This window comes from Artemia franciscana, chromosome 12 (assembly GCF_032884065.1).
Source record: "Artemia franciscana chromosome 12, ASM3288406v1, whole genome shotgun sequence".
Taxonomy (NCBI): domain Eukaryota; kingdom Metazoa; phylum Arthropoda; class Branchiopoda; order Anostraca; family Artemiidae; genus Artemia; species Artemia franciscana.
In genome coordinates this window covers 40211469-40237522 of record NC_088874.1, presented here as the reverse complement: position 1 = coordinate 40237522, position 26054 = coordinate 40211469, and the positions used below count along the sequence as shown (strand labels likewise).

The window sequence follows — 26054 nt, the reverse complement described above, 5'->3', positions numbered from 1 at the left end:
ACCAAAAAATTGGAGGGCACCTAGGCCCCCTCCCACGCTAATTATTTTTCCAAAGTCACCAGACAAAAATTCTGAGATAGCCATTTTATTCAGCGTAGTCAAGAAACCATATAACTATGTCTTTGCGGACTATTTCCTCCCCCAAAGTCCCCGTGGGAGGGGCCACATATGGTTATTTGGAAGTGTACAGACATTTTCGGGGGATTTTTAGGTTGGGGGGTTGAGAAAAGGGGGATATGTTGGGGGAACTTCCCTTGGAGGAATTTGTCATGGGGGAAGAAAATTTTCATGATGGAGCGCAGGATTTTCTAGCATTATAAAAAAAAACAATGAAAAAATAAATATGAAAAAGTTTTTTCAACTGAAAGTAAGGAGAAGCATTAAAACTTAAAACGAACAGAAATTATTACGCATATGATGGGCTAACCTCTTCCTAACACCTCGCTCTTTACGCTAAAGTATTTTTAGTAATTTCAACTATTTATTCTACGGCTTTTGTGATACAGGGGTCATTCTTAAGAAATTGGGACAAAATTTAAGCTTTAATGTAAAGAGCGAGGTACTGACGAGGGGGTGAACGCCTTCATATACGTAATAAAAACATGAGAATACAGAAGTTCGTTACGTAAGCTAAATTGTAAGTTATGTATATCTTTTACTAATAAAAACATTTGTACAAAAAATAAAAGTTCTAGTTGTCTTTTTAAGTAACCAAAAAATGGGAGGGCAACTAGGCCTCCTCCCCCGCTCTTTTTTTCTCAAAATCATTCGATTAAAACTATGAGAAAGCCATTTAGCAAAAAAAAAAAAAATATGCAAATTCCGTTTTAATTATTCATCTGCGGAGAACTAAAATCAAAACATGCATTGATTCAAAAACGTTCAGAAATTAAGTAAAAAAAAACAATTTTTTTAACGGAAAGTAAGGAGCGAGATTAAAACTTAAAACGAACAGAAATTACTTCGTATATGAAAGGGGATGCTTCCTCATCAACGCCCCACTCTTTACGCTAAAGTTTTTACTGTTTTAAAAAGTAGAGTTAAGAGAAAGAGTCAAACTTTAGCGTAAAGAGGAGGGCGTTGATGAGGAAGCATCCCCTTTCATATACGAGGTAATTTCAGTTCGTTTTAAGTTTTAATGTCGCTCCTTACTATCCGTTAAAAAAAACTTGTTTTTTAATTTAATTTATTACAAGATCAGTGCTGCCTTGTAGTCTCTGTTGGCTTTATTCAATTATTAAATAAAAAAATCATTTCCCAGGGGTGATCGATACGATCACCCCTGGAAAAAAAACAAACAAAAAAACAAACAAATAAACACGCATCCGTGATCTTCCTTCTGGCAAAAAATACAAAATTCCACGTTTTTGTAGACAGGAGCTTGAAACTTCTACAGTAGGGTTCTCTGATACGCTGAATCTGATGGTGTAATTTTCGTTAAGATTCTATGACTTTTAGGGGGTGTTTTCCCCTATTTTCTAAAATAACGCAAATTTTCTCAGGCTCGTAACTTTTGATGAGTAGAACTAAACTTGATGAAACTTATATATTTAAAATCAGCATTAAAATGCAATTCTTTTGATGTAGCTATTGGTATCAAAATTCCACTTTTTAGAGTTTTGGTTACTATTGAGCCGGGTCGCTCCTTACTACAGTTCGTTACCACGAACTGTTTGATTATTATATATAAAAAATAATTGGGAAAAGGCTTAGGTAAATATAAGGGGATTAAAAAAAAGGGGAAAATGAGTCCAAATTCGCTTATTCGGTCTTGTGATTTCCCTATTTTGGATAGTACAATTCAAGAATATCTTGCAACTGTGACTAGTATAAAGCACTAGACATTACATTTTTTCTCCAGTTCCCTGATTTATTTACTCGTGTCAGTTTTACTCTTGTCAGTTTCCATGTTTTAGACAAGAATGAACTGTTAGCTAATTCCCTCTTCCTTATTCTTCATATAAAATTATACATTTTTTCCATGGGAACTTTCTAAGGAAGGCCTAACTTTAACTAAACATACGGAAAACTTTCCTTATTGGATTGGGTATTCCTCCGGCTATGCATGCAATAACAACTGATGATGTTAATTTTATTGATCGTTTGGTGGGTAAACATTTCTGCAGTGAACAAACAAGAAAAACTTATTCGTGCAAGAGATATGGTCTTATTTTCTAATGATTTGCAGATGTAAATTCGGCTAGTAGGGTAGGGGAAGGAAGGGGAAGCAGGGTGCTGAGGGCTGGGAGAGAGGATAGAAGTGGGGGATAGGTCGAGCCTAATGCTAAAAGGTACCTAATCCTGGGAGCAACGAAATGATATGGAGCTAAACTTCATAGTTGAAAACTGAAGTAACTTTTTTCAATTAGAGGATAATCGAACGATTTTTAATTTCAGGCTGTTTTTTGTTCTTTTTTCTACTGGATTTTTTTTTATAATATTAAAACCACTCACCTTCATTCTTTTATATATTGTAAAGCCTTTGCACAACTATTCTGTGCTTAAAGTTATGATTACTGGCTTAAACAAATATAAAGACATGCTGCGGTGGAGTGTGAAAACAAAAGATACATAAACAAAAATAGGCGAGGGGATTAAGGGTTGGTGTTGTTTGCTACTGCAAATAACACCCAGAGCTACTCCACAGATCTTTCACCTTCAGCTTGACATGCTCAACAAAATAACAGAAAATTAAGAAATTAGTGTTAAGATGGGCCACGAAGAAGCTTTTTTTAGATCTCAGGATCAGATTTCTGTAGTCCCATCTACGTATATAAACGATTCTCATATGTTTTGTTTTGTCAGTGCGGAACCATCAAAACACAAATGACATTTAATGACATGGCACAATCCATCTTTGGAACATTTGTAATAAAACTTTTCATTAGCTTTTTCAGAAGAAAAACTTACTTGCGCTTTAGTAGCAATCTATTTAAAAAAATTATTATATCGAAAACTATAATTGTTGTGTTCAATCATGCTTGAGGCTTAACACAGCAGTATATATATATATATATATATATATATATATATATATATATATATATATATATATATATATATATATATATATATATATATATATATATATATATATATATATATATATATATATATATGAAAAGAGAAATCACCAGAGCAACAGCACAAACAAATAATAAAAAAAACTGAAGGAGAAAATGAAGACTGTTTTCCCACATTAGTGATTGATATAGATCAGCACTTGAATGAGGCCTTAACCTCATTATATATATATATATATATATATATATATATATATATATATATATATATATATATATATATATATATATATATATATATATATATATATATATATATATATATATATATATATATATATATATATATATATATATATATATATATATATATATATATATATATATATATATATATATATATATATATATATATATATATATATATATATATATATATATATATATATATATATATATATATATATATATATATATATATATATATACAGTAAAAATAGAATCTGATTGCCTGAATTGTTTAATTTGAAAATTACACAAACAGAAAAGATCTGTATAAGCAAATGCCGTTCTTGGTAATAGCGGGTGCCGAACTAAAAAAAGAAGAACTAAGAGCTCATATGGCACTTGTGAAGAGGAAAGAAGAGCCAAGAGCAAAGAGCTCATATAGTATGAGCTCTAACAAAATTATAAGAACCAATAGATTGATTTAAAAGGAAAATCAGAGGCTTGATGTCGGTCGAGATTTAAAACAAGAGCTCTTGAGTCACGATGTCCTACTAAATATCAAAATTCGTTAAGATCCGATTACCCACTCGTAAGTAATAAATACCTCATTTTTTCTAAGTTTTCCTCTCCCTTTAGCACCCAGATGGTCGAATCTGGGAAAACGACTTTATCAAGTCAATTTGTGCAGCTCCCTGACATGCCTACCAATTTTCATCGTCTTAGCACGTCCAGAAGCACCAAACTCACCAAAGCAAAGAACCCCTCCCCCCAAATCCCTCAAAGAGAGCGAATCCAGTACGTTTACGTCAATCACGTATCTACGACATTTGCTTATTCTATCCACCAAGCTTCATCCCGATTCCTCCACTCTAAGCGTTTTCCAAGATTTCCGATTTCCCCCTCTAACTCCCCCCAACGTCAACAGATCTGATGGGGATTTGAAATAAGAGCTTTGAGACATGAATATATATATATACATATATATATATATATATATATATATATATATATATATATATATATATATATATATATATATATATATATATATATATATATATATATATATATATATATATATATATATGTAAATATATAGTCATTATCTCTCCTCCCTGTCTATGTAGCCAATTCTTCCTGACTGAGTAAATAAATTCTATATCACCTTTTTTCATACTTTCTATCCCTGGGATATGATTTTCTGAAACTACTAAGTCCAGTTCGAATCGTCTGAATTCGTCAGTAAAATTTCAATACGATAGTCATTTTTAACGTCGTAACATTCTAAGTTCCAATTTTAAAATTCTTTAAATCATTGAAATTATTTTGGCCTCAGGAAATACAATTATCTCAGATATTAGTGCATGACGGGGATCAACATATATTCTCAAGTCCACACCGAAGCGCTTGCGTGTGGCTCAAGAGCGATTAGCAAACGCGGGGCTCTTCTATCACCAAGAGTAGAAATCCTGCACAGATTGTTCCAAGCTTTTTACCTCCGCCTCATTATATATTCTTGCCTAAACATATTATGCTACTACGGGGAGGCAAACCATAGCAGATAAATTAGCTAGGAAGAGCTTTTTCAGCCCGAAAACGCCCATCAAAACAGAACAAGCCGAGAAGAATTATCTAATAATCAAAATGCTGTGTCCAATGCTTCTGAAATTAACCTAACAAAAAAAAATAATAATTCTTAAATTCCCCTTCACTCAAGTCATAAAATCATAAAAAGAGAGATAGGATCTGGCGGATTTAGAGTAAAATCTTTTGGGGGGGATGTGACAAGGGTGCCAATGAGCAAAATTTTAGGGGCCCAATGTGACAAGGGTGCCAAAAATTGTCCAAATTGACAAATTTATTTAAGAAAAAGAGTGAAAAACAGAAAAAAGCAACGAATGACGGCTCCAGAAAAATTTTGGAGGGGAGGCTAGGGTTTCCCCCACCCCCTGGATCCGCGAGTGGGTAGGATCATAGAAGATTCGGAAAAGGTTCTTTAGGGAGGAAATTGAAAGTTCTAATTCCTATTTAAGTTGTAAAAAAGATTGTGCTGCACCAAAGTCACATTTTCTGCAATTTTGAGACGTCTAAGAACTAGCTTGGCCAGAAAAGGCCAAAAAGATATTGAGTGAGATTACTTAGATAACCAATTTATTTATTGAAAAGTTATTTTATTGAACTTCTTCGGAGAGAAATTCCTAAATTCCCTTCCATTCACCTCATATAATCATAAAAACGGGAGTGGGATCATAAATATCTTCAAAAGGTTTGTTAGGGAGAAAATTGAAAGTTCGAATGTTAGTAGTGTGATAGAGATGGGTCCGGGAGGAACCTAATTTACATAACCCAGGAGGAGCCTAATTTACATATTCCTATCAGGCCCTAGTAACCAGGTTCTTTCACGACCCTCGCTAGTGACCAGATCCACTAAACGTCCTGGAAGACCCTAATTTACATATTTATACAAAGCTCTAGCAACCAGATCCGGTTTTGACCCTCCCTAGCACCCATGTCTCTTATGAATCCCATAACAGTGCCTAAATTGTACATTCCTGTGAAAAATTAGTTTGTATATTCCTTTCAGGCCCTAGCAATCATCTCCAGCAACCTGTATTATTGATCGATATAATTAAAAATTTTATTCTTAAAATCAGTATATAAAATTTTTATTGACCGTCACTAATAAGTAACTCATATTTCTTACCATTTCTTATTATTTGTTTATGTTATAGAATCACCGATTTCCATTGTGATATTATATCTCCACTTCTCCGTTTTCTGTTATCATTGCCACATTCGATTATGACATATCTTTCTTAGCTGAACTTAAAAAAAAAAAAAAAAACAGAAAAAAATTAGACCCTCGATCATTAAATCTATGTTATAGAAATTTTTTCTCATAAATCAAAATAAACTAAGTTAAAAAAACAAAGTTAAAGTCCAAAAATACGTCACCACAAATATTATTTTTCTAAAATAGAAAATCACGAGTAGTATTTATTTTTTTTCTTGTCACAATAAATTTCTATTCTTTAAAAGAAAGTTGAAAAATTGCTAAGTTAAAAAAATAAGTCCAAAAAACTGTCACTACAAATATTGTTTTATTTTATTTTTCGTTTACTGCTAAGAGTAATCATTTCAAATCTGTGGTCCTAGTATTTCAGTCTAGTTACTTCGAGTTGAAACAGCGACTTGTAGTTCTACTACAAAAAAGAATTAAAAAAACAGCTAGGCTTTTATCGCCATTTTCCATTCCTCAGAATTAAAGTTGTCTAAAAGTTTTATCCCTTTTCCATATTCACCTTATTCTTTCAAAAAAAAAAACTTAAACGGATTTTACCGAAATATAACATTGATACATTTTTTCAGTCAATATGACCTTTAACAGTTTCATGAATTCTGGAAAGAATATGATTCAAGGCAGTGAGTTATAACAAAAATAATCAAAAACCGGCTAGGCTTCCATCCCTAACTTTCATCCCCAGTACCTATTGCAGTCAAGCATAGTGTTAATGTAATTATTGTTTTTATGTGTTTTTCTTTATATTAAGAATGTTTTATTTGTTCTGCAAATTTTTTCCTACGCAGTCGACATTTAAAAGAGTTGAAATTTATCAACTAGGTGAGTTTATTGTAAGGGCTTTTATTAAATTTTTTGATATGCAGTCAGTATCTAGAACACTCGGAATTTACTAATTAGTTCAATTTGTTGTAGTCAAAAGCGCTTTTATTGATTTTATTTTATATTCAGTCAGCAACAAAAACATTCGGAATGTACCAGCTAACTGAGTTCTTTGTATTCGAAAGGGCTATTACTAAGTTTGATTATGTTCACTCATTAACTAAATACTTGGAATTTACCAACTAGCTGAGTTTTTTGTATATAAACCTGCTTCTATTAAATTTTAGATATTCATTATAGTAAGGTATATCTTAAATGAAGAAGCTTTCCCCCTCCCTAGGAATTTTGTAACTCTGTAATCCGTACTACCTCTGAAACTAAGTACCTGCCAAAAGAAAACAAGGCAAATTCGGATTTTATAAAAAATAAATATTGGATAAGACTTTGATATTCAAAACCTTTATTTCAGTAGCCTTCAAATGATGTGTCACGTGATCATATTCAAAAAAGGAATTTTAGTGCTCAGCCAGCATCTAAAACACTCGGAATTGGTCAAGTAGTGGAGTTTGTTGTACTCCAAAGTGCTTTTATTTATTACTTTTCATAGGTAGTCAACAATTAAAAGAAGAGTTTTTAGCATTCAAAAGGGTTTTTTAATTTTTGATAGACTGTCGACAACTAAAACACTCGGAATATACAAACTAACTGAGTTCTTTTTACTCAAAAATGCGTTTACTAAATTTTGGTACGCAGTCAATAGCTATAAGACTTGGAATGTATCAGATAGCTAAGTTTGTGGTTCTTAAAAGTGCTTTTATTAATTTTTTAATATGCAGTCAGTAAAACACTCGGAATTTACCAATTAGTTTAGTTTTTTGCACTCGAAAGTGTTGTTATTAATTATTTTATGTCACTAATGCCACCACAGGTTAGAAATTCCCACTCCGCTCAGAACTTCGCTTTTCATTTTTTCCATGAAGGCTCAAGATCTTTTAAATCTTTTTTATGGACTCTTTGTATACTGTTCGGTTGCGTACTGCTTTTTGTTTTGTCCAGCCTGAATTATGTTTTTTGGTAGCCTATCACATATAAAACATGACTGAACTATCGTAAGCTTTCTCCATTACACTTCTAAAAAATTGAGATCACGCCACATATGTCGTAAAGTTTACTGTTTGGCATTTCCTCTTATTTCCTTTGGTATAGCATATCTCCATCTACTTGGCCAAGCCTGAATTTTTGGAGAGCCATAGTAGCAGAAATAGCAACAAAACAAAACAAATAAACGTACTTAATACAGAGAAAACCCAATAAAAACAATATAACACTGACACCATCTTTGGTTGCGATAGGTACTGGGGATAAAAAAATGGCGATGAAAGCCTAGCTGGTACTTGATAATTTTTGATAGAACTCGCTTCCCTGAGTCATATCATCTCCAGAATTAAGGAAAAACTGCTTAAAGGTCATATTGACTGAAAAAACATGTGTCAATGTTATGTTTCTGTAAAATCCGTTTAAGTTTTCCCCCAAATCCAGCACATATGGTAAAGAGATAAAACTTTTAGACAAGTTCAATTTTGAGAAATGGAGAATAACGATGGAAGCCTAGTTGTTTTTTATTTTATTATTTTTTGGTATTAGAACTAGAACGCGCTGTTTAAATTCGAAGTAACCCTACTGAAATACTAGGACCACTGGTTTTATATGATTACTTTTAGCAGGAAACGAAACAAAACAAAAAGGAAAAACATTTGTAGTGACATTTTTGACTAAGTTTTATTTTTTAGCTTTTTACTTATTTTTTTTTTTTTTCTTGACCTTAGAAATTTTTCAACTTTTTTTAAACAATAGAAAGGCACTTGGGATCAGAAAACGAAACAAAACAACTTAAAAGTTAAGAACATTGGTTTGATATGATTACCCTTAGCAGAAAACGAAACAAAAAAAAACAAAAAAAATCAAAACATGCTTAATATGAAGAAAAGCACATAAAAAAAATAATAACAATGACACCCTGTTTGACTGCAATATGTACTGGGGATTAAAAATGGCTATGGAAGCCTAGTCAGTTTTTGATTATTTCGGGGGTACTTGCTGTCCCGAGTCATATCCTTTCCTAAATTAAGGAAAAATGCATGAAGTTCTTATTAGGTAAAAAAAATATGCATTAATCTTTTATTTCTGTAAAATTCTTTTTTTTAATGAATTAGGTAAATACGGTACGGGGGTGAAACTTAAAAACAAATTCAATTCTGAAGGATTAAAAATGGCGATGGAAGCCTAGCTGTTTTTTAATTATTTTTGGTTGTGGAACTACAACTCGCTGTTTCAGCTCGAAGTAACCCTACTGAAATGTTAGAACCACTGGTTTGATATTATTACTCATAACAGAAAACGAAACAAAACAAACAAAAAGAATAACAATATGCTTAATAAAAATTTTTTGGACTTGTGTTTTTTTCTAACTTAGAATTCTTTCTTTTGTTTTTTCCTTTAACTTAGAAATATTTCAACTTTTTTTAAAACAAAATAAATTCGCTTTTGATCAGAAATTGAAACAAAAACAAAACAATGCTACTCGTGATTTTTTATTTTGGAAAATTAATTTGTAGCGAATTTTTGTACTTAGTCTTTTGTTTTGTTTTTACCTTATTTTATTTTGATTTGAGAAAAATAATTTCTATAACGCAGTTTTAATTATGAAGCGTCAAATGTTTTTCTATTTTTTATGTTCAGCTAAGAAAGATATGTCATATTCAAATGTGGCAACAATAACAGAAAATGGAGAAGTGGATATTTGGCATCACAATGGAAACTGCCAATTCTATAAACTAATTGAATATAAAAAAATTAATTGAACATTAAATTTGATTAATAAAAAAAAATTAATTAAAAATTAATTGAATATAAAAATAAAAAATTCTAGTTAAGAAATATGAGTTACTCATTTGTGATAGCCAATAAAGATTGTATATGGTGATTTTAATAATAAAATATTTAATTTTATCGATAAACAATACTGGTTGCTATGACCGGATCGGAATATGCAAATAAGGTTCTCTCAGGAATCTACAAATTAGGCGCTGTCATGTGATTCATAGGATATCTGCTTGCTAGGAAGGGTCATGACTAGATCTGGTTGGTAGGGCCTGATAGGAATATGTAAATTAGGTTCCTCCCGGACTAATGGTCGATATAGTTACTAGCAGGGGTCATGACTCTGTCTGCTGACCACGTGCCTCTGGATATGGGGTTTCTCCCCTAACTAAACACTCCGATCAGGACGGCCGCAACCTCATGTGGCGGGTGGAGCCCACCCCGGGAATCTCAGTACCTAGGTTTAACCTAGCTCTAATCAGGTTCCAGGCCTAGGGTCGGTTAGGCTAGCGACGCTCCACCCGAAAATTAAGTGCTACGAAAAGTAACAATATAGCCTCGGACCCGGATTCCCTTTTAAGATCTCGACCATCGCGCGTCAATGGACATGCTGACGACGTCAGAAAGACTGACAGACTAAACCTTATGGACCGAAGGGGGCTACGAATAGCCACCTGGAATGTCTTGACTTTGAATGAACCTGCGTCAAAGAACCTACTCTCTGAAGAACTTCGCAAGAATAAAGTGTCAATTGCAGGTCTTACAGAAACACGTCTTACCGGAAGCGGAGAAGAGCAAATAGGTAACAGTGACTCATTGCTCTGGTCTGGAGGAAGCTCGAGAAGGAATGGTGTTGGCCTTGCACTAAATGGCCTTACAAGAAAGGCCTTACTTTTACACGAAGCTGTATCGGACAGATTAATGAAGGCCCGCTTTGGACACAAACATGGCAAGATGACTGTCATCATATGCTATGCCCCGACCAACGATTCTGATGATGCAACTAAGGAGGATATCTACTCTGCTTTGTCCAGATGCCTTGCAACAGTTCCCCCCCATGATATAACTGTTCTCCTTGGCGACTTTAATGCGACAGTGCGCGATGATATGGGTTTATGGCGTGGCACAGTTGGTCCTGTATCCCCCGACCCACTTAACGACAATGGGCTTCGCTTACTTGAACTCTGCCGATCTCACGACCTCTACATTGCAAACGCCTACTTCCAATGCAAAACTATTCATCAGTACACGTGGTATAGTAATGACAGTCGTACAAAGAAGATGATTGACTACGTCATTATTTCCAAACGCTGGAGATCATTGGTGAAGAACTGCAGAACTTACAGATCAGCAGAGCTTGGAAACGCAGACCATAGGCTTGTTTGCACTGATCTTCGGCTTCGCCTCCATGCACAAAGATCGAAAAGAAAACCCGTCGCTGCAGATATTGGGAAACTAAAGGAACCAGATACTCGCCAGAAGTACAGTATCGAGATATCGAATCGCTTCGAGGCCCTTGGCTCACTTAATAGCAGCGAAGATCTCTGGAAGCATTTTAAATTGCAGACCAGTGAAGCAGCACAACTAGTGCTTGGCAAGAGGAGTTATCCAAAGAAATCGTGGCTAACTAATGAACACTGTGAGTCATAGAGCAAAGACGGAAGGCAAGACTTCTTGGGGATATGACCACATATTGGAGGCTCAATGGAGTGCGGAACAGACTCATTCACCGGGATAGAACCCAGTTTGTTGCAAGGAAAGCCGATGAAATTGAGCTAGCTGCAAAAAAGAAAGACATGGGCAGCCTATTCAAGCATCTCCGAGACCTCACTGAAAATAAAACTCCCACCTTGGGTCCCGTCCTGTCAAGGGATGGTGCACTTCGCTCTGACGAAGGTTCTTGTCTTGAGCGGTGGAAGGACCCCTTCTGTTCGCTCCTCAACAATACTGGTCCGTCTGCGCCTCCTAAGGATAGTCCCAGCCAACCTTGCAGTCAAAGACCTGGAACAGATGTTCCTCCAGATGAGCCTTTCAGCCCCTCAGAAATTGGACATGCAGTAAAAAGACTCAAGAATAATAAAGCTGCGGGTATCTCTGGCTTAAACTCAGAGCTGCTAAAATATGGAGGTCCTGCAATGCTCCTGTTTCTACACACCCTGTTCTCTACAATCTTGCAAACAGAGATAATTCCTGAGGATTGGCGGAAGGGTGTCATCATCCCCTTATGGAAGAGAAAAGGCTCGAGAAGCGACTGCTCCAACTACCGGGGAATAACCCTACTGTCAGTCCCTGGCAAACTGTTTTCAATGGTCCTGCTGGATCGATGTCGGAGCATCATTCGAAAAATCCGGCGACCGGAGCAAGCTGGTTTTATGTCGGATCGTTCAACCATCGAGCAGATTTTCACGATTCGACAAATAGTAGAGAAGACCACAGAGTTCCGACAGAAAGCATTTATTGCCTTCGTTGACTTCCGTGCTGCATTTGACTCAGTCGATCGAAAAGCTCTTTGGCGGATCCTAGAGTTGACTGGCCTACCCGAGAAATATTGCAGACTTCTCAAGGCGCTGCACCATGGGACGGAGAGCTGTGTACAAGTAAATGGTCGGTGCAGCCCGTTCTTTCAAATCACGACAGGGGTTCGCCAAGGATGTGCAGTGGCCCCAGAGCTCTTCAATGTCATCATAGATTACGTTATGACAAAAACCACTTCACGTCTCAGCTTTGGGCTCAAATTCGGAGATCATACCATCACAGATGTCGATTTTGCCGATGACTTGGCCATTCTGGCGGACTCCATGGAGCAGCTGCTGGAAGCGCTCCGAATTCTGCGAGAAGAGGCTGCCAAAGTAGGACTGCATATGAACTGGAACAAACCTAAAATTATGGCCATAGACCCGTCTTCTCCTGCTGTTAACTCTCCAGTTAGCCTGGACAGCACCACTAGCATCGAGGTTGTCAAAGACTTCACGTACGTGGGCTCCGTAATTTCTTCAAATGGCTCACTTCTCCCCGAGCTGCAGGCAAGATTATCTAAAGCGTCTTCTGTCATGGGTAGACTGAACCGTCACCTCTGGCGAAAACCAAATATCAGTAGCACAACGAAACTGCGGATCTTCAACGCTCTATTCGGTTCTGTGATGCTTTACGGAGCTGAGACATGGCAAGCATCAGCTGCAACCCTCAAGAAAATAGACGTATTTCATGCAAAGAGCCTGAGGAGGATTGAGGGCCTACGATGGTCTGACTTCGTCAGCAATGAAAAGCTTCTGCAGCTCACAAAGCAGTCTTGGTTTTCGTCTCAAGCAGCCGAGCGAACCTTACGATGGTTCGGGCATCTGCTTCGAATGCCACCACATCTACCCGCAAAGATGATCTATGACTTCGACCCAATCAAAGTTGGTTGGAAGCGACCTCGAGGCCGACCGAAGAAACGTTGGTCCGACAGCCTGTCCGAGTTCTTAGCGATGGCAAACATCAGACAGGGCGAAGAGCAAATACTCGCCATGGACCGAAGTGGGTGGAGGAGGCAGACGTCACTCTCTACGCCGAGCAGTGCCCGGCAGGAGACTTAAGTCAAGTAAGTCAAGTCATGACCTGATCTGGTTACTAGGGACTGATAGGAATATGTAAATTAGGTTCCTCCCAGACTAATGGTGGATCTGGTTACTAGGAAGGATCATGACCGAATCTGGTTACTCGGGTCTGATAGGAATAAGTAAATTAGGTTTCTCCCGGTTTATGTAAATTAGGCTCCACCCGGACCCACCTACAGAATGCTACTGATGCCCATTTAGGTTTCCTAAAAGATTTTGCTTAATCAAAGATGCCTATTTCTACCATTCTAAGGCGCAAAAAAAAACTAGTTTGACCAAAATAGGGCCAAAAAGATATTGAGTGAGGTTGCTAGGATAGCCAACTGATTTATTGAAAAGCTATTATATTTAAATTCCCCCGAGAGATTTTCTTAATTCCAGCCCCCCCCCCCCCATTCACCTCGTACAATCATTAGAAAACGTGCTTAGGATCCGAAAATATTTGGAAAAGGTTTGTTAGAAAGGAAATTGAAAGATCTAGTGCCTATGTATGTCGCCAAAAAGATTGTGCTTCATCAAAGCGGCTTTTTACTGCCATTTTGAGGCACAAAACAACTCGTTTGGTCAAAAGAAGGCCAAAAAGATATAGAGTGAGATTGCTGACCTAGACAATGGATTTATTCAAAAGCTATTATATTGAAATCTCCCTTTCAGAGGCAGCAATTCTGCATGTTGGCGAATTAGGCCCTACTGATGCACTTAGTCCATATAATTCAAATGCCTGAACATAGTTATTTGTTTTAAAGTATCATTTGACTAAGTTGATTTTTTTGGGCTTCACAAAATTTTGTAAAGTGGTATGTAAATGTGGGCTAAAGTTTGACTCTTTATATCAAAGTTTGACTTTTTATCCCTAACACTTCAAGAAGCACTGCCCAACCGCAACTGCACTCAAACACCTTTTAGCGTCTGAGTGCGCTGCAAAACATCTCATACCATACCATACCCATCTCATACCACACCTCATATATTGAATTATTTCTGTTCTTTTAAGTTCAAATGTTGCTCTTTACTTCAATTAATTATATTAATATAGTTTCCAAAAAAAGTTTTTCAAAGAAAAACAAAGAGTTATATCAAATCCAAGACGAGTAGAAAGAAATCATTCAATAATTAAAACTTCATTCAATAATTTCATTCAAAAATAAAACTTCATTCAAAAATCATTCAATAATTAAAACTTCAAGCGAACGGAAAGTGCTATCAATATGTAATGAGACCCAAAACGAAGATAAATTAAAATGAATAATAAAGTCAAACTTAAAACGAACAGAAATTAAATGAATAATAAAGTCAAACTTAAAGTGAACAGAAATTAAATGAATAATAAAGTCAAACTTAAAGTGAACAGAAATTTAAATGAATAATAAAGTCAGACTTAAAACGAACAGAAATTAAAATGAATAATAAAGTCAAACTTAAACCGAACAGAAATAAAAATGAATAATAAAGTCAAACTTAAAACGAAAAGAAATTAAAATGAATAATAAATTCAAACTTAAAACGAACAGATATTAAAATGAATAACAAAGTCAAACTTAAAACCAACAGAAATTACCACAAACACACCTAGGGCCAACAACCCTAAGCCTTCTAAAGGCCAGAGTATCATATGTGTTTTTATAAACAAAATTTGTTCTTCGAAAAGTTTATTTTCACCTCCCATAATATGGACAAGAACAAAAATTAATATCTCAAGGCTAAAAATTTGGTTTTTATTTGTCAAAACTTCAATAATAAAAAGGAAGAAAACATCCTTAATAGCCAAGATTACTGAAAATAACTAATTAAAAGTGATTTTTAATACATAACAATGTTCTTCTTTGCAATTTTCCATTTACTAAAGTTTTAAAAGAGCAATTTAAAAAATTGCTATATTTTCAGTGCAGTTCAAATAATGTTCCAGCCTTTGGGGGCGTTGCCTTTTAGCCTTAGGGTTAGGGGGCATTGGCACTGCCTCTATTTGGGGCGATTCCTGTTTCATTTAAGTTTGACGTGGTTATACAGTTTAATTTTTGTCGGCTTTGGGTCTCATTTATTCATTCATAGTATATTTTATTCCTAAAAGTTCGAACTATTATAATTTTATTTCTGCTCGTCTTTCAGTTTACTATACCTCTTTACTTTTTTTTAGCTTTTGTTTGACAATGTCTTTTTCATCAATATCTGGAAGCTTTAATAAAAATAGTTTCTAACGGCTACTATTTTTCCGGGTTATACTGTTTTATTGTTTTTTTTTTTTTGTTTAAAGGTTTTATTTATATTTTTTTCATTTTTCTGCTTGAGAATTAGGATTTTGGTTAGCTATTTAATTTTGGGACAATTTGGTAAATTCTGTTAAAACCTTTTAATAACAATAATTTTGTGCAACAAACTCTAGTACAATTTTTACTACAGAATACTATTTATGTATATACTAATATATATGTAATATATATACTAATGTTATAGAATACTATTTAATCCCCCTAAGAATACAATTTTTAAGGGAAATATTATTCAAATGGAATGAAAATATGCATGATGCCAATCAATTCTCCTACATCATTGAATTTAGACAACGTTTAATCGACCAGTTTACAAGATGTATCTCAGTATTTAAATATTTTGTTGTAGCTGCTGGTTTATTTAAATAAACGCATTTCGAGGACATTTAAAAACAAAATAATTTAATAGGTGACCTTCATTGAAAAGGGTATCCGCAAGTTTTACCTTCAAGCAGTAAGCGTTCCCGAAATACTTCAAATTTAGTATTTCGATTACCTGGATACGCATAGTATTATTTTAATTACCTCTTACACCTCCCCTAAAAAATTGAGCTCCATTCCCCCCCCCAGGTCTCCCAAAAGTTTCATTTCAATCACTTGAGCATTGAATTTCCAAGTCATTGAGCATTGAGCATTGAGCATAGAGCAATCTCTTAGCAATCAAGTCATTGAGCAATCGCTTGAGCATTCTTAAGTCATTCAAATAGCTGTAAAAATGAGGCTAGGGATTTATCTTCTTTACGTGAGTATATGACGAAGGAGAGGGGATTTTGGAAAGGAGAGGAGAGAATCTATAAAACAAATCTCAGAATTCGTATACAAAGTTTTGCAACTCCACGAAGCTGTGAAGTTGTCTAGTTTCAGCTGTTCGTTATTACTAATGTATAGGAGGATTATTTATATGATTTAAAAACAGAAGAAATGAATAAACAAATTAATTCGGTGATTTCGGAGGAAAGCAAACTTTCATGAATTTGTTATCCCGGAAACGTTAAGGCGTCAGATTACACGTCATATATTAGCATCAACGAGTTTGCTTAAAACACGTTGTACATGACATACATCACTAAAAATGAGGTGTTACACCCTTCTTTTCACAATTTTGAAGTTGTGAACCTTAGATTTAAGGCTGACATAAACTTTAATTGACATTTTAACGTCTTTTAATGTCTTATTGACTTTAAAATCTATGGTATTCCAATGCCCCGTAAGCAGCAGAGAAAAAAGAATTGAAAAAAGAGCATGTTCTTGCTGTTTAAGTCAGGGAACTGCAAGTTTGCTAATTAGGGCTTTCGGGCATGATTATATCCAATGGTTTACTTTTTGTGTCGATCTGAGGGTCTTTTTATGGGATTTGGGCTTTTTCGAAATTCCCTGAAATCTGTTTCCATATAGCAGTTTACTTATCAGACTAATTTAGATAATAGTTTGCATTCCTGAACTAGCTAGAAATGTCAAATTTTTGATTTTTTTTCCCCCCAAAAACTCTTACAACCCAGACATGGGTTAGTTAACATAGTTTGGGGTAAAGCGGCACATATGTTTTTCTTATATATATATATATATATATATATATATATATATATATATATATATATATATATATATATATATATATATATATATATATATATATATATATATATATATATATATATATATATATATATACATATATATATATATACTAGCTGTTGGGGTGGCGCTTCGCGCCACCCCAACACCTAGTTGGTGGGGGCGCTTCGCGCCCCCCCCCCAAGCCCCCCCGCGCGCGTAAGTCGTTACGCGCCATAATAGTTACGCGCCATTGTAGTTGTGTCCCTATGTCCCACCTGTGAATATAGATAGATAGATATATATATATATATATATATATATATATATATATATATATATATATATATATATATATATATATATATATATATATATATATATATATATATATATATATATATATATATATATATATATATATATATATATATATATATATATATATATATATATATATATATATATATATATATATATACATATATATATATGGTTTTAACTACGTAAAACTTGCGAATATACAACATTCTTTGCTGTCCCATTGTCTTTGCATATAAATAGATTGTCAGGTTTACCGACTCTTGAACATGCAACATATAATGGTCCATGGGAAAACAATCTGTATTCAGATGTATACCTCATGATTCTAATGATTGCCCTTGAGCTTTGTTGATGGTGATTGCTAATCGACCATTCCCTGTCCCGGTGTCCCGGTCGTCATTTACATCCCCCTGTTTCCCCGGTGTCCCCGTTGTAGTTGTGTCCCTGTGTCCCGGTCGTCATTTATATTCCCTGTGTCCCGGTCGTCATTTGTATCCCGGTGTCCCGGTCTGTATATACATTCGTTTTTTTGTTTTGTTTTTCTCCTTTATTTTTTTCCTTTTTTTTTCTTTTTTAGCTTATTTAGATTTTTAGATTTTTTAGTTTTTTTATTAGTTTTTAGTTTTTTTTTCTTTTTAGTTTTTTTGTCCCGGTCGTCATTTATATCCCCCTGTTTCCCCCGGTGTCCCCGTTGTAGTTGTGTCCCTGTGTCCCGGTCGTCATTTATATTCTCTGTGTCCCGGTCGTCATTTGTATCCCGGTGTACCGGTCTGTATATACATTCGTTTTTTAGTTTTGTTTTTCTCCTTTATTTTTTTCCTTTTTTTTTTCTTTTTTAGTTTATTTAGATTTTTAGATTTTTTAGTTTTTTTATTAGTTTTTAGTTTTTTTTTCTTTTTAGTTTTTTTGTAGTTTTTAACTTCTTTTTAGTTTTGTTAATTTTTTTTTTTACTTATGTCCTGGTCGTCATTTATACTCCCTGTGTCCCGGTGCTTTGTTGATTGCTAATCGAACATTCCTTTTGTCCTGGTCGCTTTCTCTTTGAGTGTCGTCATTTATTTTTTTCTTTTTTAGTTCTTTTAGTTTTTACCTTTTTTAGTTTTTTTTAGTTTTTTAGATGAAAATTTTTTTTAGTTTTTTCCTTTTTTTCTTTTTAGTTTTTTATTGGTTTTTACCTTTATGTTAGCTTATTTTTCAGTTTTTTCCTTTTTTTTAGTTTTTTTTATTTTTTATTTTTTTTAGTTTTTTACCTTTTTTTAGTTTATTTAGTTTTTTTAGTTTTTTTAGTTTTTTAGCTTTTTTACTTTTTTTATTAGTTTTTAGTTTTTTTGTAGTTTTTGCCTTTTTTTAGTTTTTTCAGTTTTTTTTTTAGTTTTTTATTGGTTTTTACCTTTATTTTAGCTTATTTTTCAGTTTTTTCCTTTTTTTTAGTTTTTTATAGTTTTTAGTTTTTTTAGTTTTTTACCTTTTTTTAGTTTTTTTAGTTTTTTTAGTTTTTTAGCTTTTTTATTTTTTTTATTAGTTTTTAGTTTTTTTTGTAGTTTTTGCCTTTTTTTAGTTTTTTTAGTTTTTTAGCTTTTTTATTAGTTTTTAGTTTTTTTTTGTAGTTTTTGCCTTTTTTTAAGTTTTTTTAGTTTTTTAGCTTTTTTATTTTTTTTATTAGTTTTTAGTTTTTTTTGTAGTTTTTGCCTTTTTTTAGTTTTTTCAGTTTTGACGTCACCTGATCCAGTTTTTTCAGGTGACGTCACCTGATCCACGATCCACAGATCCACAGACAACTTATTTTTATATATATAGATAGTTTTTTTTTTTTACTTATGTCCTGGTCGTCATTTATACTCCCTGTGTCCCGGTGCTTTGTTGATTGCTAATCGAACATTCCTTTTGTCCTGGTCGCTTTCTCTTTGAGTTTCGTCATTTATTTTTTTCTTTTTTAGTTCTTTTGGTTTTTACCTTTTTTAGTTTTTTTTAGTTTTTTAGATGAAAATTTTTTTTAGTTTTTTCCTTTTTTTCTTTTTAGTTTTTTATTGGTTTTTACCTTTATTTTAGCTTATTTTTCAGTTTTTTCCTTTTTTTTAGTTTTTTTTTATTTTTTATTTTTTTTAGTTTTTTACCTTTTTTTAGTTTTTTAGTTTTTTTAGTTTTTTAGCTTTTTTACTTTTTTTATTAGTTTTTAGTTTTTTTTTGTAGTTTTTGCCTTTTTTTAGTTTTTTCAGTTTTTTTTTAGTTTTTTATTGGTTTTTACCTTTATTTTAGCTTATTTTTCAGTTTTTTCCTTTTTTTTTTAGTTTTTTTTAGTTTTTAGTTTTTTTCGTTTTTTACCTTTTTTTTAGTTTTTTTAGTTTTTTTTAGTTTTTTAGCTTTTTTATTTTTTTTATTAGTTTTTAGTTTTTTTTTGTAGTTTTTGCCTTTTTTTAGTTTTTTTAGTTTTTTAGCTTTTTTATTAGTTTTTAGTTTTTTTTTGTAGTTTTTGCCTTTTTTTAGTTTTTTTTAGTTTTTTAGCTTTTTTATTTTTTTTATTAGTTTTTAGTTTTTTTTGTAGTTTTTGCCTTTTTTAGTTTTTTCAGTTTTGACGTCACCTGATCCAGTTTTTTCAGGTGACGTCACCTGATCCATCCACAGACAGACAGACAACTTATTTTTATATAGATAGATATATATATATATGTATATATATATATATAAGCTACAAGCCTCTCTGTCTTCCCCTTCCTTAGATGATGTAAAATGACATAAAATAAATCCTGTGAAAGAAATTGGCTTTGTTTTTACACATAATTTGCTTTCTGTCGGGAATCAATCCCTAATTTCAAAAAGAGAGAATCTCTTGCGAGCTATTGTCTTTTTTATTAGAAAGAAAATCTAGGATTGAGTGTCAATGGCTACTGAAAATCTCTCTCCAGTAAAAACTTAGGATATTTCCACTAATCCCAATAGATTTAAAGAAGTAATAGACGCCAAAGTTAGGAAATACACGTTGTCCTTAGTTGGAACTGTGGAAATGCGGGAAAATGGGACCAAACTTACCCAGGTTTGGCCGATGATAAATCCTAATTTTTAAAATTGCAAAAACAATTGATTGTTGTTCTGCAAAGACATATACAGTTCATTTTTTTTAACCGGAAATCGAACACGAAATTGGAAGAGGATTTCAACGGAAGGGTGTTCATTCGAGTATCCGAATTAAACCTTTGATTTATAGAATATTCAGTCTAACAATTTAAGTTTATAACTAGGTATGAAATAACAGAGCAGCAATGGAGTTTTCAGAAAAGTCCATGAGCAGAGCTGTAAAAAAAGAATCGCATGCATCAGTGACCCTGAACCATGGCAAAAAGACATTACCGATTCAAAGAGGGAACTAGGAAGATAGAAGGTGAAAACTAAAGACATAATACTAGTTCACTTCTTTATACCCGACTGAGAAATAAGATCCCCACTCAAGTGACCGATAGGGCCAAATGAAGCCAGGAAATACGTTGTAACTAGGACGGGTACGTTGTACCCGTGTAGGATACGTTGTACCGGTTCTGAAGACATTAGGGGGAGTTGGAGGGGGGAAACCTAAAATCATGGAAAACACTTAGAGTGGAGGGATCGGATGAAACTTGATGGGAAAAATAAGCAAAAGTCCCAGGTATATGATTGACATAATCGGAACGGATCCGCTGTCTTTAGGGTAGTTGGGGGGGGGGGTTTATTCTGAAAAATTAGAAAAAAGAGATATTTTTAACTTACGAACGGGTGATCGGATCTCAATGAAATTTGATGTTTAGAAGGATATCGTGTCTTAGAGCTCTTATTTTAAATCCCTACCGGATCTGGTGACATTAGGTGGGATTTGGGAGGGGGAAACCTAAAACTTGGAAAACACTTAGAGTGGGGGGATTGGGATTAAACTAAGTGGGAAAAATAAACACAAATCCTAGATACATGATTGACATAAACGGAACGGATCCGCTCTCTTTGGGATAGTTAGGGGGGGGGGGGTATTTTTGAAAAATTAGAAAAAATGAGGTATTCTTAACTTACGAACGGGTGATCGGATCTCAATGAAATTTAATATTTAGAAGGATATCGTGTCTCAGAGCTCTTATTTTAAATCATGACCGGATCTGGTGACATTGGGGGGGGGAGTTGGAAGGGGGAAACCTAAAACTTGGAAAACACTTAGAGTGGAGGGATCGGGATTAAACTTGGTGGGAAAAATAAGCACAATTCATAGATACATGATTGACATAACCGGAACGGATCCACTCTCTTTGGGGTAGTTGGGAGAGGAGTTAATTCTGAAAAAATGAGAAAAAATGAGGTATTTTTAACTTACGAACGGGTGATCGGGTCTCAATGAAATTTGATATTTAGAGGGATATCGTGTCTCAAAGCTCTTATTTTACATCCTGACCGAATCTGGTGACATTGGGGGAAGTTTGGGGTGGGGGAACCTAAAATCATGGAAAACGCTTAAATAAGAGGGATCGGGATGAAACTTGGTGGGAAAAATAAGCAGAAGTCTTACATACGTGATTTACATAATTGGAACGGATCTGCTCTATTGGGGGGGGGGGGGTTTGATTCTGAAAAATAAGAAAAAATTACGTATTTTTAACTTACAAAGGAGTGATCAAATCTTCATGAAACTTCATATTTAGAAGGACCTCGTAACTCAGATCTCTTATTTTAAATCTCAACCGGATCAAGCATAATTGGGGGGGGGGGGGGCAGTTGGGGGACCGGAAATCTTAGAAAACACTTAAAGCGGTGAGATCAGGATGAAACCGGATGGAAAGAATAGAAACCTGTCTAAGATACGTGACTGACATAACCGGACCGGATCTGCTCTCTTTGGTGGAATTGGGGGGGGGGGGTAATTTTGAAAATTGAGGTATTTGTAACTTACGAAAGGGTGACCAGATCTTAATGATATTTGATATTTAGAAGGATCTTGTGCTTTAAAGTACTAATTTTAAATTCCGACCAGATCCTGTGACATTGGGGGGAGTTGGAGAGGGAAACCGGAATTCTCGGAAAACGTGAAAATTGGGGTATTTTTATCTTACGAATAGATGATTGGATCTTAATGAAATTTGATTTTTAGAAGGAATTCATGTCTCAGAGCTCTTATTTCAAATCCCGACCAGATCTTTTGACATTGGACGGAGTTGGAGGGGGAAATCTTGGAAAAACACTTTGAGTGGAGGAATTGGGATGAAGCTTGGTGGATAGAATAAAGAAATGTCCTTGATACGTGATTGACAGAATCGTACTGGATTCGCTCTCTTTGGAGGAGTTGGGGGAGGGGCTCAGTGATTTGGCGAGTTTGGTGCTTCTGGACGTGCTAGGATGATCAAAATGGGTAGGCATGTCAGGGAGCTGCACAATTTAATTTGATAAAGTCGTTTTCTCAGATTCGACCATCTGGGGGGCTAAAGGGAGAGGAAAAACTAGAAAAAATTAGGTATTTATAACTTACGAGTGGGTGATCGGATCTTAATGAATTTTGATATTTAGAAGGACATCGTGACTCAGAGTTCTTATTTTAAATCCTGACCGGCATTAAGCCTCTTATTTTCCTTTTTAAATCAATCTATTGATGATTCATAGAATTTTGTTAGAGCTCATACCATATGATCTCTTGGCTCTTAGCTCTTCTCGCCTCGTCACAAGTGCCATATGAGCTCTTAGCTCTTGTTTAATTCTATTGCGTAAACACATATCAGATTCAGTCCTTCCAAAACTTTTAGTCTACTAAGGACATCAAAATGTATTTTATTCAGTTAAGCTTATTTCACTTCCGTTTTTTACTTCTTAAAACCGCGATTTTCTAAGATTTTTTTTAGCTTTGTCAAAATTATGAAGTTTCTTAGGCAGTGAGGCAATTTTGTCAGTGGTCCTATACTGAACTGTGAAGATAAATAAGCAGCGTAGTTTGTTGAATTTGAAAACATTTTTCGTCCGTACAAATTCAAAGATTCCCCCTTTTTACACACGTTTTATAGCCTATTTTTGTTGATTTTCCACATTGTTCCTTTTCATGGCACTTGGTATTAACCAAGTGACACATAGCAATCACAAATTCTGTCGGTCTGTCTGTCTGTCCGTCTGTCTGTCTGTCGGTCCCGGTTTTGCTACTTTAGACACTTCCAGGTAAGCTAGGACGGTGCAATTTGGCAGGCGTATCAGGGACCGGACCAGATTAAATTAGAAATAGTCATTTTCCCGATTTGACCATCTGGTCGGTTAATTCGAAAAACTAAAAAAATGAAGTATTTTTAACTTACGAACAGTTCTTAGATCAGATATTAATGAAATTTTATGTTTGGAAGGATATCGTGTCCCAGAGCTCTTATTTTAAATCCCGACCGGATCTAGTGACACTGGGGGGAGTATGGGAGGGGACCTAAAATTATGGAAATGCTTACAGTGGAGGGATCGGGACGAAACTTGGTGGGAAAAACAAGCACAAGTCCCAGATACATGATTTACATAACCGGAATGGATCCGCTCTCTTTGGGGTAGTTGGGGGGGGGGGGTTAATTCTGAAAAATCAGAAAAGAGGTATTTTTAACTTACGAACGGGTGATCGGATCTCAATGAAACTTGATATTTAGAAGCACATCGTGTCTCAAAACTCTTATTTTAAATTCCGACCGGATCTGGTGACATTGGGGGGAGTGTGGGGGAAAACCTAAAACAATGGAAAACGCTTAGAGTGGAGGGATTGGAATGAAACTTGGTGGGAAAAATAAGCAGAAGTCTTAGATACGTGATTGAAATAATTGGAACAGATTCGATCTATTGGGGGGGGAGGGTTGATTCTGAAAAATTAGAAAAATGACGTATTTTTAACATACGAAGGTGTGATCGGATCTTCATCAAACCTCATATCTAGAAGGACCTAGTAACTCAGATCTCTTATTTTAAATCTCAACTTGATCCAGCGTCATTGGGGGGGGGGACCGGAAATCTTAGAAAATACTTAAAGCTATACTTATAACTGGATGGGAAGAATAAAAACAAGCCTAAGATACGTGACTGACATAACCGGATCGGATCCGCTCTCTTTGGTGGAGTTGGGGGGGGTGGGTAATTCGGAAAAATGAGGAATTTTTGTAGCTTACGAATGGGTGACCAGATCTTAATGAAATTTGATATTTAGAAGGACATTGTGCTTTAAAGCTCTTATTTTAAATTCCGACCAGTTTCTGTGACATTGTGGGGAGTTGGAGGGGGAAACCTGAATTCTTAGAAAAAGGGGAAATTGGGGTATTTTTATCTTACAAAAAGGTGATCGGATTTTAGTGAAACTTGATATATAGAAGGATCTTATGTCTCAGATGCTCCATTTTCGACTCGAATTGGATCCAGGGACATAGGGAGTTGGAGGGGGGAACAGAAATCTTGGAAAACACTTATAGTGGAGATATCGGGATGAAACATGATGGGAAGAATAAGCACAAGTTCTACATACGAGATTGAAATAATTGGAACGGATCCGTTCTCTTTGGAGGAGTTGGGGGTTGTTAATTTGGAAGAAATAGAAAAATTGAAGTATTTTTAGCTTATGAACGGGTGACCGGATCTTAATGAAATTTGATATTTAGAATATATATATATATATATATATATATATATATATATATATATATACATATTGCGACTCCTGGTTGGACTTCTCAACCACTGCCTCCCCCTCCCCGAAGAAAGTTCCTGTCGAGGCTGAAAATGCCCACCTCACGTTTTCTACCTCTGTGCCGGTAAGCAAGATAATATACTATCCTAAGTCACATAGAAAAAGACTGTGAAAACGGTAGGACCACTATTAACCCCTCTACCATCAGTTATTAAAGCGTAGACCAAATATATTCCCAGGAATCAAGAGAGAAAAATGCCAATCTTTCCCCCCCCCCATTCCTCAAAATTGATTATATATCTACCTAATAGCTCAATGAGAGTTAGTAGATTTAGGCACCAAAATGCACTCTTTGACATATCTACCCCCCTCTCCCCCCGCCTACAAAATGACTCACCATCTATCCTACAGGATACTTGGTGTGCGCTTGCCACATCAATCTGTATAATTTTGTGAAATATGAAGCAAATTAATTAAATGAAGTGATATAATTAGATCAATTGAATCAATTAAATGAAGCTTTAAAAGAAACGTCAGAAATATTTTTCTGCAATAAGAAGGAAGATATCACCCCACACCATCCTTATTCAGGCTAAACATGAATGAAAGAAGATGAGAGATTAATTCTTACCCCCTCCCAAATACCTATTTCTACATTTATCTGACGGACCATAGAGAGTTAGACAATTTGGGAATTGAGATGCGGTTTTTCGCCCATCCTTCATAATAGAATAGATATCATCACTAGACATAATTTTATGAACAATACTGCGAATCAACTTGCCTTATTCCAATCTTGTAATCTAGAGGACCGACAAAAATTAAAAATAAATAAAATAAATAACAATTTGGAGAAAAGGAAATGAAATAAACACGCATCCGTGATCCTTCTGTAACATACCGCGATTTTGCACATATAAATGTTAA

At 34.6% G+C, this 26054-nt stretch overlaps 1 protein-coding gene across 5 annotated transcripts in view; it reads right to left on the bottom strand.

Moving 5' to 3' along the window:
- The window catches only part of LOC136034123 (serine/threonine-protein kinase S6KL-like), a 362015-nt gene that overhangs the window by 90280 nt on the left and 245681 nt on the right, over positions 1-26054 (bottom strand). Inside the window, exon 10 of one of the 5 annotated variants that reach the window (XM_065715279.1) lies at positions 5931-6076. The exons of the other annotated variants lie outside the window; for them this stretch is intronic. Within the exon in view, the coding sequence (XP_065571351.1) occupies positions 6068-6076 (9 nt within the window). The 3' untranslated portion in view covers positions 5931-6067. Of the gene's footprint in view, positions 1-5930; positions 6077-26054 lie in introns of those variants that run through there. 5 annotated transcript variants of the gene reach the window in all.